Source organism: Symphalangus syndactylus, chromosome 3 (genome assembly GCF_028878055.3).
Source record: "Symphalangus syndactylus isolate Jambi chromosome 3, NHGRI_mSymSyn1-v2.1_pri, whole genome shotgun sequence".
In the NCBI taxonomy this organism is placed as follows: Eukaryota; Metazoa; Chordata; class Mammalia; order Primates; family Hylobatidae; genus Symphalangus; species Symphalangus syndactylus.
Window position 1 is genome coordinate 129187122 of NC_072425.2, and position 13255 is coordinate 129200376.

Below are 13255 nucleotides of genomic sequence, written 5' to 3' on the forward strand. Positions count from 1 at the left end.
AAGTTAAGAGGAACGTTATTTGCATATTGGTTAGTGTGTTAGTCTGCTAGGGCTGCCACAACAAAGTACCACAGAGGTCTCAACAGAAATGAATAGTCTCACAATTCTGGAGGCTATAAGTCTGAAATCAAAGTTGCTTTCTTCCTTCTGAGGGCTTTGAAGAAAGATCTGTTCCAGTTCCCTCTCCTGGGCTTGGAGATGGTGTTGTCTGTGTCTTCACATGATCTTCCCTCTGTATGTGTCAGTTTTTGAGTCCAAGTTTCCCCTTTCTACAAGAACACCAGTCATGTTGGATTAGGGCCCATCCTAAAGACTTCATCTCAATACGTGTGCAACAATCCTATTTCCAAACAGGTTAAACTTCAACTCTGCAAATGCAGTGAAATATTTTATTAAAACAAACAAGTATTATTAATAAAAATAATTTTGCAGAAATTTCTCTTACTCTTTCACTTTATTTTGATTCTTTTAAGTTGGTTTTGGAATGAGCAACTATTTGTGTAACCACTGACTGTTAGAGAGTATTTATCACTGAGACAGTCCATATCTGGGAAATAATGTTTCTGTTCTGAGTGATCTCGCAACAGTAATTCTCTTATCTGGCGCTGTATTTTCTTATCTGTAAAGTGAAAGTATTGAACTAAACAGTCTCTATCTTGAAAATCTATAAATGTTATTTGAAGTTTTTCTTTACAGTACAATGGGGTAGATGAGACAAACATCTGAAAATGTATGGAGAGTGTTTGCTAAATAACCTGTTAGTAGTTTAATGCAGAACAAACAAAATATATAGCTGTAAATAGGAGATATTTGAGGGAAATCACCATTTGAGCTTATTTCGATCGCCCCCATGATTTTATCTGTCTTTTTACAGGAAACTTTTCCAAGTCTGTTATTAATCACTGACTTGTCCTGCTTTTCATCATTTGATTTTTCTCATATACAGTGGCGCTGCCCTCCCCAGTACCTGGAACAATGCCAGCCACATAGTAGATGCCCAATAAATATTTAGTGAAAGAGTGAATGGAAGCAAGAGGTGACATGATTCTGGGAACTGTGTGTAGTTTGGTCACTCTTGTGAGTAGATGTGAGGAAACAAGATCTTTTCACTCTCAATGTATCTACACTGGCAGAAGAATTGCTAATATGTGTTCAGGGGAGCCTGTGTTCACACTATGCCAACCCAGAGTAATAAATGAGTCCATACACGCCTGTGGATAAGAATGGCTTTAGAATTTCCCTTAGTAAGAATCATTACACAACAGTCCAAAGGACTGTTGTCACGTGGTCCTATTTGTGCTCTCAAATTCTTGCTCTTTTTAAAATTTTTTTTAAAGAAATGAGGGTATTAATCCTAAGCAAGAAGAACAAAGCTGGAGGCATCATGCTACCTGACTTCAAACTATACTACAAGGCTACAGTAACGAAAACAGCATGGTAAGGGTACCAAAACAGATATATAGACCAACGGAACACAACAGAGGTCTCAGAAATAACACCACACATCTACAACCATCTGATCTTTGACAAACCTGATAAAAACAAGAAATGGGGAAAGGATTCCCTATTAAATAAATAGTGCTGGGAAAACTGGCTAGCCATATGTAGAAAGCTGAAACTGGATCCCTTCCTTACACCTTATACAAAAATTAACTCAAGATGGATTAAAGACTTAAATATCACACTGAAAACCATCAAAACCCTAGAAGAAAGCCTAGGCAATATCATTCAGGACATAGGCATGGGCAAGGACTTCATGACTACAACACCAAAAGCAATGGAAACAAAAGCCAAAATAGACAAATGGGATCTAATTAAACTAAAGAGCTTCTGCACGGCAAAAGAAACTGCCATCAGAGTGAACAGGCAACCTACAGAAAATTTTTGCAATCTACCCATCTGACAAAGGGCTGATATCCAGAATCTACAAAGAACTTAAATTTACAAGAAAAAAATCAACCCCATCAAAAAGTGGGCAAAGGATATGAACAGACACTTCTCAAAAGAAGACATTTCTGCAGCCAACAGACACATGAAAAAATGCTCATCATCACTGGTCATCAGAGAAATGCAAATCAAAACCATAATGAGATACCATCTCACGCCAGTTGTTAGAATGGCAATCATTAAAAAGTCAGGAAACAACAGATGTTGGAGAGGATGTGGAGAAATAGGAATGCTTTTACACTGTTGGTGGGAGTGTAAATTAGTTCAACCATTGTGGAAGACAGTGTGGCGATTCCTCAAGGATCTAGAACTAGAAATACCATTTGACCCAGCGATCCCATTACTGGGTATATACGCAAAGGATTATAAATCATGCTACTATAAAGACACATGCACCTGTATGTTTATTGTGGCACTATTCGCAATTGCAAAGACTTGGAACCAATCCAAATGTCCATCAATGATAGACTGGATTAAGAAAATATGGCACATATACACCATGGAATACTATGCAGCCATAAAAAGGATGAATTCATGTCCTTTGCAGGGGCATGGATGAAGCTGGAAACCGTCATTCTCAGCAAACTATCACAAGGACAGAAAACCAAACACCGCATGTTCTCACCCATAGGTGGGAATGGAACAATGAGAACACATGGACAGAGGGTGGGAACATCACACACCCGTGCCTGTCTGGGAGTAGGGGGCTGGGGGAGGGATAGCATTAGGAGAAATAACTAATGGAAATGACGAGTTGATGGGTGCAGCAAACCAACATAACACATGTATACCTATGTAACAAACCTGCACGTTGTGCACATGTACCCTAGAACTTAAAGTATAATAATAATTAAAAAAAAAAAAGGAAGAAAAAGAAATGAGGGTCTTGCTCTATTGCCCAGGTTGGACTCCTGGGCTGAAGGGATCCCTCTCCTTCTCAATAGCTGGGGCTACAGGAGTGCGTCACCACGCCCGCCTGGCTCAATTCCTGTTCCTTTTGGTCTATAAAGCGGACTGTGGCCCTGGGGTTCATCCGATACAGTCACCAGTCACTGGAGCTTTACAGGAGAGAGTGGGAGGGGACGCTCAGAGAGGTCACTCAGGACCCAAAGTGTGCCCAGACGGGCCCTAACTACGTGGCGTGACCTCAGGCGGGGCAAAGAGACCGAGGACACAGGGTCCCCATCCACCCTGACCGCTCCAGGGTATGCTTAGGTATCCCAACTCTTGCTCTCCGAAGAGATTCAGATAGCGAGGGACACCCTTAGCTGTCTCCCGAGGTCGGGATTGGCCGGAGCGGAAGCAGAGACGCACTTCCCAGGTGCGCCCCTGGCACGCACTGCGCAGCCGCGGTGGGAGGAGGCACCGGCCTCGCGGCGGGAGGAGGTGCTGGCCGAGCATCGCAGACGGCGACGGGAAGATGAGCACGGCAGGTGGTGGCCGTCGCTGCCAGGCACAAGTGTCCCGCTGCATCTCCTTCAGCGCGAGCCACCGATTGTACAGGTAGGCTGTGCACACAGGTACCGCGGCGGGCGGCGGGCGCCGGACCCCGGAACGTCACCGGGGCGGGGCCGGCGGGCGTGCTGACGTCGGGCCCGGGAGGGACGCCGGGGCTGCTGGGGCGACGCTGAGGACGGAGGGCGTCGCGCGCTGGTCGCCTTCGCGGTGCTTCGGGCGGCCCCTACCATCCTGGTGGCGGCTGGAGTGTCCCCAACCCTGGAGGACAACCTCCTGGGGGAGGTTGATGGTTAACGGAGCCGACTGCGGAGGGCGATGGCCCACGTCTGGGTGCGGGGCCCACACCCGGCTCTGCGACTCGAAGAAACGTCTCTGCCCCTAGGAGTCCCTTGGTGTAGACCACAGGGTTGCTGTGAAACTCAGCAGTGTTAAACTCGCGTATGTTACACAGTACCTGGCGCGGCGTAGACACCCAGTAAATGTTAGCTAATCTTGTATGCCAGGAGCATTGGCGACCATATCTAATGTAATTACAAGGCAAGTTTTAGCCCCTTTTTTTTACCAAAGACAGAATGAACCCAGTCCCTGGTGGTCTAGTGGCTAAGAGGAAAAAAAAAAATGAGCCTAGACGTTCAGTTTCCGAAGCAGCATAGTTGGGATTTGAATCCCGATCATACATACCGCTTGCATGCACTGACGAGTTGATTTTGAGGAATTTTACCACGCACTAACAAGCTCCACTCTCTGGCCCTCCGTATCGTCGTCTGTGAAATGAGGATGACCATTGCTATCTAACAGGATTCATCCCTCCATTCGCTAAACCAGGGTTTGTTTCGTGCTTGTCAGGGCTTGTGCTAGGTAACGGATGCATCAGGGATCTTGTATGGGGTTTCCAATCTGGCCTACTTTGTGGAGGGTACACTGAGAGAATTTTGTGCAAAAGGCTTTAGCACTCTAAATACAAGAAGTGGCTGAGCAGGAGAAGTGGGGGTGTGTTATTCCATTTTGCATTGCCACAGAGGAATACTGAGACTGGTATTTTGTAAAGGAAAGAGGTTTATTTGGTTCTGCAGGCTGTACAAGAAGCATGGCACCAGCATCTGCTTCTGTTGAGGCCTCAGGGAGCTTCCACTCATGGTGGAAAGCGAAGGGGGAGCAAGCAGGCAACTCACAGGGCAATTGAGGGAGCAAGAGAGAGGAGAGGAGGTGCCAGGCTCTTTTTAACAACCAGCTTGCCCATTAACTAATAGAGCTAGAACTCACTCATTGCTTCAGAGAGGGCACCAAGCCATTCATAAGGGATCCACTCCCATGAGCCAAACATCTTCCACTAGGCCCCACCTCCAACATTGGGGATCACATTTCAACATGACATTTGGAGGGGACAAACATCCAAACTACATTGGGGGGAATAATAAAGAGGATCTCAAAAAAAAGGGGTTGTATAATAAGAACCGTAAACACCTGAGGGTGGTAAGGCCTCATAGACGATGCAAAATTGAATGGATGGGTATAGGTATAAACACTGATTAAGCAATTTGTTTTCTGTCTGAGACAACAGCCAAAGATTGTAATTTTAAAAATTCACCTGCTTTGAATGTTCCTCAACAGATTGGTAAAGTTCTCATGAGGCAGTAGTTGAGACATAGTATAAAGCAAGATTGTTAAATAGGAGACTTACCAGGTCATGTAATTTTTTTTAAATTATTTTTTTCTGGATGAGTAGTTTAGCTTCTGAGAGAAATGAGATAGTAAGCCACTTTGCGGATCACCATCTATGTTTATCATTATATGCTGTTATTTCATTCAGCACTTGCCTAGTACATTGTAGGCACTCAGTAATGTTGAATCGAAAAGTGGAAGGCCCATGAGCAGATCAGTTGTTGTGGAACAAGGGGGTTGAAGTTAAGGTTTGTTTGTGCTAATCTGTATGGTACAGTCTTCTAATTAGGGAATATGCCATAGTTTCTGACATATACATGAGTAATAAAACCAACGTGATTTCTGACTCTCCATTTGGTGAGCTAAAGTAATAAATTGGGAAACTTTTCAAAGATGAGAGCAAATAATAAATATAAGGAACAGAGAAGGGGGTTTGAATGTGATACTTGTGTCATGCTCACTTTTTTTTTTTTTTTTTTTTTTTTTTGGTCAGTAAATTTCTAAGTGATGAAGAAAACTTGAAACTGTTTGGGAAATGCAGCAATCCAAATGGCCATGGGCACAATTATAAAGGTGAGAGAAAAACTGATGACATTTCAGCCCTTCAATAAGGATGAAAGAGTATTCAGCAAATGTAGACATAATGAATGGGAAAACTTACGGACACAGTGTGAATGCTTTGAGCCTTGAATGAGAAGTTAAATGGGAGTTCAGAATGAAAGGATCTATTGTCTTGGTTGGGTGTGTGTTAAGTTTTACCTTGCAATTGTCAACTCTTACAAACAGTCCAAAACAATGAATGGTTTAAAGCATTTTTCTTTGTCCTAGAGTACACAATTTCTTTCTGATTATGTATGGCTGAGACTAATGTTAAAATTATATTTTATTCTTTGAGTAAATAATGACTGACAAAAGGGGAATATTGCCTAGGAATGTGATGTATGGCAGAAAAATAAGTTTGGTCTAAAGCTTTGCCAGCATTGTTCCAAGAAAGTAGGTAATTTGTTCAAGGATAAGAGACTTGATTCTTTGAGGTACAGCCTGCCTTAAAAAACAGCTACATAAGCCATAGAGTATAAAACAGTATGTGGTGTGGTGGCATAAAAAAAACCAGACAAGGTGTCAGGAGATTAGGATTACTGGTTTAGCTACTGCCTCTTCCTTAATCTATGGTTTCTCAGTCTCAGTGTACTCACTTATCATGTAATACCTAATGGTATTTGTACAGAACTAAAATACATAAATTCATAAAAGTTATTAATGTGTAAAGCACTGATAAAGTTTGTTTTTTTTTTTTTTTTTTTTTTTTTTTTGAGATGGAGTTCCGCTCTTTTTGCCCAGGCTGGAGTGCAGTGGCGTGATCTCTCCTCACTACAGCCTCCGCCTCCCGGGTTCCAACGATTCTCCAGCCTCAGCCTCCCGAGTAGCTGGGATTATAGGCGCCCGCCACCACGCCTGGCTAATTTTTGTATTTTTAGTAGAGACGGGGTTTCAGCATGTTGGCCAAGCTGCTCTCAAACTCCAGACCTCAGGTGATCTGCCCGCCTCGGCCTCCCAAAGTGCTGGGATTACAGGCTTGAGCCACCACGCCTGGCCAAGATTTTTCAAATGCTTCTCACAAGCACTTTTTAATTTACAAAGCATTACTTTAGACTTTGTATACATTCATGTGAGTAAGGGGATAAGAATTTAAGGCCCAGTAGTATTGCTTGTTCAGAAAGGTACTGCTCAGTATTGGACCAGTTTGCTGTGTAGCTGGACACCTGCAAGTACATTTTCTACTTCTACAGGCAGAGATTGAGCAGCATCTTGATGCTCCCTAGTGCGTTAACATAAGCAGAATTTACACTCTTTTCAGCCTTGACTGAGTGCCTCTACTTAGCCAACGTTCCTACTAAGCTCCTTTGTCTTGATTGCGTCTTGCTTTGGTTGCTAAAAAAAAAATCTTAACTAAAATAACAGATGTTTTGGGGTAAATATTTAAGTATAGCTTTTGGGGACAGATCTAATAATTTATGTTGCCAACTTGTGCATGTATGTTGCTAACTTGTGCTTGGATGTTAATCTGTTGAAAGTCATGCTGTTTTTTTTTGTATTTTGTTTTCTTTCCATAGTTGTGGTGACAGTACATGGAGAGGTATGTGCAGAAAATATTTGTGTGGTTTTTGCAGATTGCTGGGCTCTCTTTCAGCCAGTGTGGTGGATTCTGTGTTGAAAACTATTCCAGTCAGTATTGCTTCATTGTTGGCCCTTATATATGTGTGTGTGGTGAGCTGCCGCCATTCCAGGCCTCTCCTCTACCAAAGTGTTGTCTTTAATGTGCTGTATGTGGACAGGTAGAAGGGCTATACAATGGAAAGGATGCTTGAAGTACATGGTGCTTCCATGCTGAGGTCAATGATTATCTCTGGTATGAAGGCAAATATGCAAATGTGGGCACAGTCTCTGCACATTGTACTGCCTTTAATAATTTGCCAGCCGTTTAATATGGAGAGCCTATGACAGCAATATTCACCTTTGTTTATTCTTTAGATTGACCCTGCTACGGGAATGGTTATGAATCTGGCTGATCTCAAAAAATATATGGAGGTAATGGCATGTTGGGTGCTTATTATGTGCTATTCCCTAAGTATAATATTTGGTGGCCCCCTATCTACCTCCCCAAGCAGTTATCTCCTAAGGTTCCATGACTTTGTGAATAGAATTGGATGTGGGTGTTGGGGAATAGTTGGAAGAACTACTCGCATGGCCTTTAAAGGTGTTGTGGTGACTTAACGGAAATTAGTCACAGTTGGGTTATGGTGATGGGAGGAAATTTAACATGCTCACCTTGTATTCCTTGTTGGAATATCCTGATTTCCTTCAGTTAACAAATTCTCCATTTCTTTTAAGACATAGCTTTCTCCTTGAGACTTACTTTCTTTCTTTTTTTTTTTTTCAGTAGGCACAGAACCAATGCAAACTTTTCTTTTTGGTAGAGGTAGGGGGTCTCACTATGTTGTTCAGGCTGGTCTCAAATGCCTCCTGCCTTGACCTCCCAAAGTGCTGGAATTACAGGCATGAACTACTGCTCCTGGCCTTCTCCTTGGAGCTTTCTCTTCCGTCTCTGAATATTCCTTGTACCTTTGATCATAGATTTAGACACCACACTGTGTTGTTCATTCTAGCTTTATTATAAACTCACCAGAGCAGTACATCATACAGATAACACACAAGGTGTTCAATGAAGAACTTAACTGATTGTGTCATTGTAGAATTCTTGCACTGTAAGAGACTTTGGAGATTATTCAGACCAACTTCTTCAACCCATAGATTAAGATTGAGAGATGCTGAACAGTTAACTGACTTGCCCCAGGTCATGTGGCTAGTCATTTGCAAAGCTGGGAGTAGATTTCTTTCCATCCAGCTCTTTTATTATGCCGTCATTTCACTAGCAGCTTAGTTTTGTTCTGAAATTTGACATTTGCTTTATTAAAATTATGTTATTAGTAATGATTACTTCTTTCACATTACTTATTCATATATTCAACAAATTTCTCTACTTTGCATCAGTTTTTGAGCTAAGTATATAAAGATGAATGAGATGTAGCCCACAGAGTGTATACATTACTTTTTCTAGGAGGTGAAGAATATTAATTGTTAAATAACTGTTGATTTAATAAATGAGTAGAAGAATGAGTGAATGAAGAAACAGCACTGTGCTCAAAATACTTTAGGAAAGTTATAGAGATAGGGCCAGCATGCATTTATGGGGCGGGAGTCAGGGGGCAGTGGGGGAGAGAGAGAGAGAGACAGAGACTGGAGAAGAGGAGGGGGAGGGGAGGAGAAGGGAGGGGAGGAGAGGGGAGGGGAAAGAAAGAAAAAGAGAAAGAGAAAGGAAAAGAAAAGAACAGAAAGAAAGGAGACAAGACAGTAACATAAAAGGCCTCCACATATGACTAAATACTGGAGGAGGGGTTCTCTATGCTGTTTTCTGCTTTTGTATGCCTGAAGGACACCACACACTTTCATTAGTAAAAGTGGCTCATCATGGCATATAGAGTAAAGTTAGAGCCCTACCGTGGGGGGAGGATTGCTTGAGCCCAGGAGTTCAAGGCTGCAATGAGCTATGATTGTGCCCCTTGCACTCCAGCCTGGATGACAGAGACCCTGTCTCTAAAAACAAAACAAAAGAAAACAAAAAGCCCTGCATAAGAGGCTTTGATGGAGAAATTGGGACTGGAACTGGGATTGAAGATGAAGCAAGGATGCCTATTTTCTTGTTATTCATGTGGAACATCCTTTCATTGGATATGTTTCAACAACTGATCTAGGACTTACTCTTTTTGTATGATTCTAGTTTTTCTCAAGAAATGATTGCTATTACTGTTATTAATGTACCCTTCTTGAAACTACATCCTGTGGAAAATTAGATTTTTTTTCACAAATGCTTAGATTTTTTGCAATAGCTAAAAGCAAAAACCTAGAAAGAATAAGGCAATTTAATCCTTGCTGATGATGAGGAAAAACATTATGTTAATATACATGAGCATTAGGGAGTAATAGTCTTTACATATTTATATTTTTCCTTCTATGAGCCCAAGATCATTCTTAAATTATTCCTCATAGCAAAAATTTAGAACTACTTACATAATTTCAGTCTAGATCTGCTTTATAAAATGTAGTAGTCACTGGATCTTTGTCCTTATGATATTGTGGCATTGTTGTGTAGGTGTGACAGTGTTATGGAAAAATATTTGTGCTAACTCTTTGGATAGGATTCACAAAGTGTTAAACTGAATTCCAAATTACAATGGCTTGTGTTGCGAGAAAGCTCCAGGAATTCTCTGCTTTTTGGTTTCTCACCTCTTTTTATTCAGTAACAAGGATTCCTAATCATTACCAACAACTGGGCCTGACTTTATTTTACAACTTGAAATTTTGTAAGGTTGCCTTGTAAGACTCAAATCTAGTACTTACAAGTGTTTAGTTAGTGGCTAAGTGATAAGGTGAGGTTTAGAGGCATAAGTGGAACAATTTGGTATTTGAGTCATAAATGGAGTCAATGATATTTTCCCTTGGTTTTATCTCTAGGAGGCAATTATGGAGCCCCTTGATCATAAGAATCTGGATATGGATGTGCCATACTTTGCAGATGTGGTGAGGTGGGTGGCACTATATCTTGCTTTATATGGATTGTAAAACAAGAATTGATTTGAATACTTTGATTGTTGTGTGATTTCTGAAGTTTTAATTTAATGAAATCTTTCGAAACTAGAATTTCTATTCTCTGTAAATATTAAACATGAAATTTTATTGTTTGCATTTTGAATTTTTTTTGTTTTTGTTTTTTCTCCTATAGCACGACTGAAAATGTAGCTGTTTATATCTGGGACAACCTCCAGAAAGTTCTTCCTGTAGGAGTTCTTTATAAAGTAAAAGTATACGAAACTGACAATAATATTGTAGTTTATAAAGGAGAATAGCTATTGGGGTTAGCATTGTACAAAGCCCAATTTCTTTCTGTGTTTGAAAAAGATTTTGATCCCCTTGGAATATTAAGAGGTCAACACGTGATTGTTGTACATACACATTGTGCTCTGGAGTGCCTATTTATTGAAATCATTGTAAGACCTATTATAAATTTAAGTCTATTTAAAACTAAACTTGTAATATATCCTGAAAATCATTTAGAGAGTCTTTTATTTATAAATTAAAAATCACTTCATTTTCACAAAATATTTTGGTGTGGGATTATTTGAAAGCAAAAGAAATCTAATTTTGTTTTCTCCATTACCTCATTTTTACTTGGTATAATATACATGGTTAAAATGCTTATATGACTTCGAGTAGGTGAATCTTATAAGAAATAAAATTCAAGTGACCACAAAGTCTGGAGACAATATATATATTTTTGATAGATTGAACTCTCTTGATTACTACTTGTTGGGTGTGCTGAAGGCATAAGTGGATTCAGTGAAAATTAGACACACAAATCATCTGAGGCAATCTGTTGTGGATACATGTACAAAGATTGATGGAAATGCTGCTTTAGAGCATGTCGTTCATTACAATTTTGCACAGCGTATTGAACTATGAATTGCTAGTGAGGAACAACACATTAAACATATCGTGGAATATCAGTAAATTATTTATTCAGTGTACTCATCTGAATTTCTGAACCTTATGGGCACTTGAATAATTTCAACTCAGAAGACTGCAGAATAATCATATATTTTAAACTCTAAAAAATAGCATAAAAAGGATCAACTACCATATAGAATATTTCCTGTATATAGTTTTTCCTAATTGATCCTATTTTGTTCTGATTATTAAACTTACTATATGCTTGGCATTCTTCTCTGGGATCTTTTCCTCGTGACTAAATCCACAAGAAAGTATTTGCTTACTTTGCACAGAAGACTGTTCTGTGTTCTTGTTTGTATTCTAAATGTCTTAAATACAGGGTTCTGATTTTCTCTCCACATAGCAACTAGTATACAATGAATTCCCAGAATGTTGTTGCCTGAAAATAGTAAAAGGACTTTTGCAGTGATTACTATTCTAGAAAAACTTGCAAAGAGTAGTCTTTTTTAGTGATTGCAGAAATACAAAGTTTGACAGTAATGCAAATGGCCAATTATATTTGAATGTATTTTAGTTATTAATTTGAATGTTCTCTATGTAGAATGTTTTGTATTGATTACTCGAAAGGCAGATAGCTATTATTTATTAAGTCACTTTATGTTTTAATTCACACAAATACCCTGCAAGGTAGGTATTCTCATTCTTTAGGTAAGATAATTAAAGTTGAGAGAGTTTAAGCTATTTGCTTTAGATCATTCAGCAAATAAATTGGAAACCGGATGTTTAACATTCAGGGTCTTTCTGACTCCAAAACACAGACTCTGAAAAGGGACAATTTGAGTATTTCCAGATTTTTTGAGAGTCTGATCTTACTTATTTGTTACTCAATTTAATTTTTTTTTTTTTTTTTTTTTTTTTTGAGACCGAGTCTTGCTCTGTCGGCGCGATCTCGGCTCACTGCAACCTCCGCCTCCTAGATTCAAGCAATTCCCCTGCCTCAGCCTCCTGAGTAGCTGGGACTACAGGCACGCGCCACCATGCCCGGCTAATTTTTTGTATTATAGTAGAGATGGGGTTTCACTATGTTGGCCAGGATGGTCTCGATCTCCTGACCTCATGATCCACCTTGAGATTACAGGTGTGGGATTACAGGTGTGAGCCACTGTGCCCAGTCAAAAATCTTATTTTTGACTGGATTCAGACTGAGAAGTAGAGGCTTGCAGTGAGGACGGTCTGCGTCTCTTGGCAATCTGTTCCTGGCGCTTTTCTTTAGCCTCCTTCATTCTCTTGGTCAAAAGTTTAGCATATTCTGGAGCCTCTTCCTTATTTTTCTTAATATACTGTTTCTTCAGAGCAATATGCTGGCATTTGTGCTGCAGGACACGTGGAGGAACAAGACGCTGAGTCTTGGGTGCTTTGGTCCTAGGTTTCTTACCTTCTTTGTTTTAAGTGCTTGCTTACGACATACTGGCAGACATCATCTTCTTGAGAGAGATTGAAAAGTTTGTGCATTCTGCTAGATCTTGGGCCCCAGGAGATGAATACCATAGGATCAGCCCAGGAATATCCTTCTCTCCTTTTTTAACAATAACCAATTTGAGAATGCTCAGATTGGCATCCACAATGCACGCTTGAACAGATTATTGCTTTCTTTCTCCAGTTCTCCCTGGTCTGTAACAGGAATGCCCCTTACCCAGCAGCAGGTGACACGGCCATGGGTCAAGACATCCTGCTTTATGAGGAAACCTTGTTCCCACCACTGATTCAGACTGCATAACCCTTCCAGTGTTTACCCAGAACATCAGCAGCAACTTCTGTGGCCATACGCTTCCCATAGAAAGCACGGTTTGTTTTTTATCTTGAAATTTTACCCATTCAGTATTCATTCCCTCTTTTCTCCTGAGTTCCAAACCACCTTTCTCCCTACCACATCACTGAAGCATCTTGAAGCAGCTGATCGCCTCTGAGGTACCATGAAAAAGAGGCCCGACTTCTGCTTTCATTTTTCATTTCTATTTTTATTTATTTATTTTTGAGGCAGGGTCTCACTGTGTCTCCCAGGCTAGAGTGCAGTGGTGCAATTTCAGCTGACTGCAAACTTTCCTTCCTGGATTCAAGTGAT

General features: G+C 40.5%; 1 protein-coding gene and 1 pseudogene across 2 annotated transcripts; one reads left to right on the forward strand and one right to left on the reverse strand.

Annotated features, from left to right (window-relative positions):
- Positions 1-3279: 3279 nt before the first annotated feature.
- On the forward strand, positions 3280-10785 carry PTS (6-pyruvoyltetrahydropterin synthase). 2 transcript variants are annotated; one of them, XM_055273145.2, is made up of 6 exons: positions 3280-3450; positions 5561-5640; positions 7182-7204; positions 7600-7656; positions 10141-10211; positions 10409-10785. In XM_055273145.2, the coding sequence occupies exons 1-6, from the start codon at positions 3368-3370 to the stop codon at positions 10530-10532; spliced, it is 438 nt and encodes a 145-aa protein (XP_055129120.1). In that variant the 5' UTR covers positions 3280-3367; the 3' UTR covers positions 10533-10785. The 2 variants fall into 2 exon arrangements, with proteins under 2 accessions (XP_055129120.1, XP_055129121.1); XM_055273146.2 differs by lacking the exon at positions 3280-3450 and adding an exon at positions 3514-3942.
- Positions 10786-12314: 1529 nt separating this feature from the next.
- On the reverse strand, positions 12315-12981 carry LOC129478571 (small ribosomal subunit protein eS6-like; annotated as a pseudogene).
- Between the last annotated feature and the right edge of the window lie 274 nt (positions 12982-13255).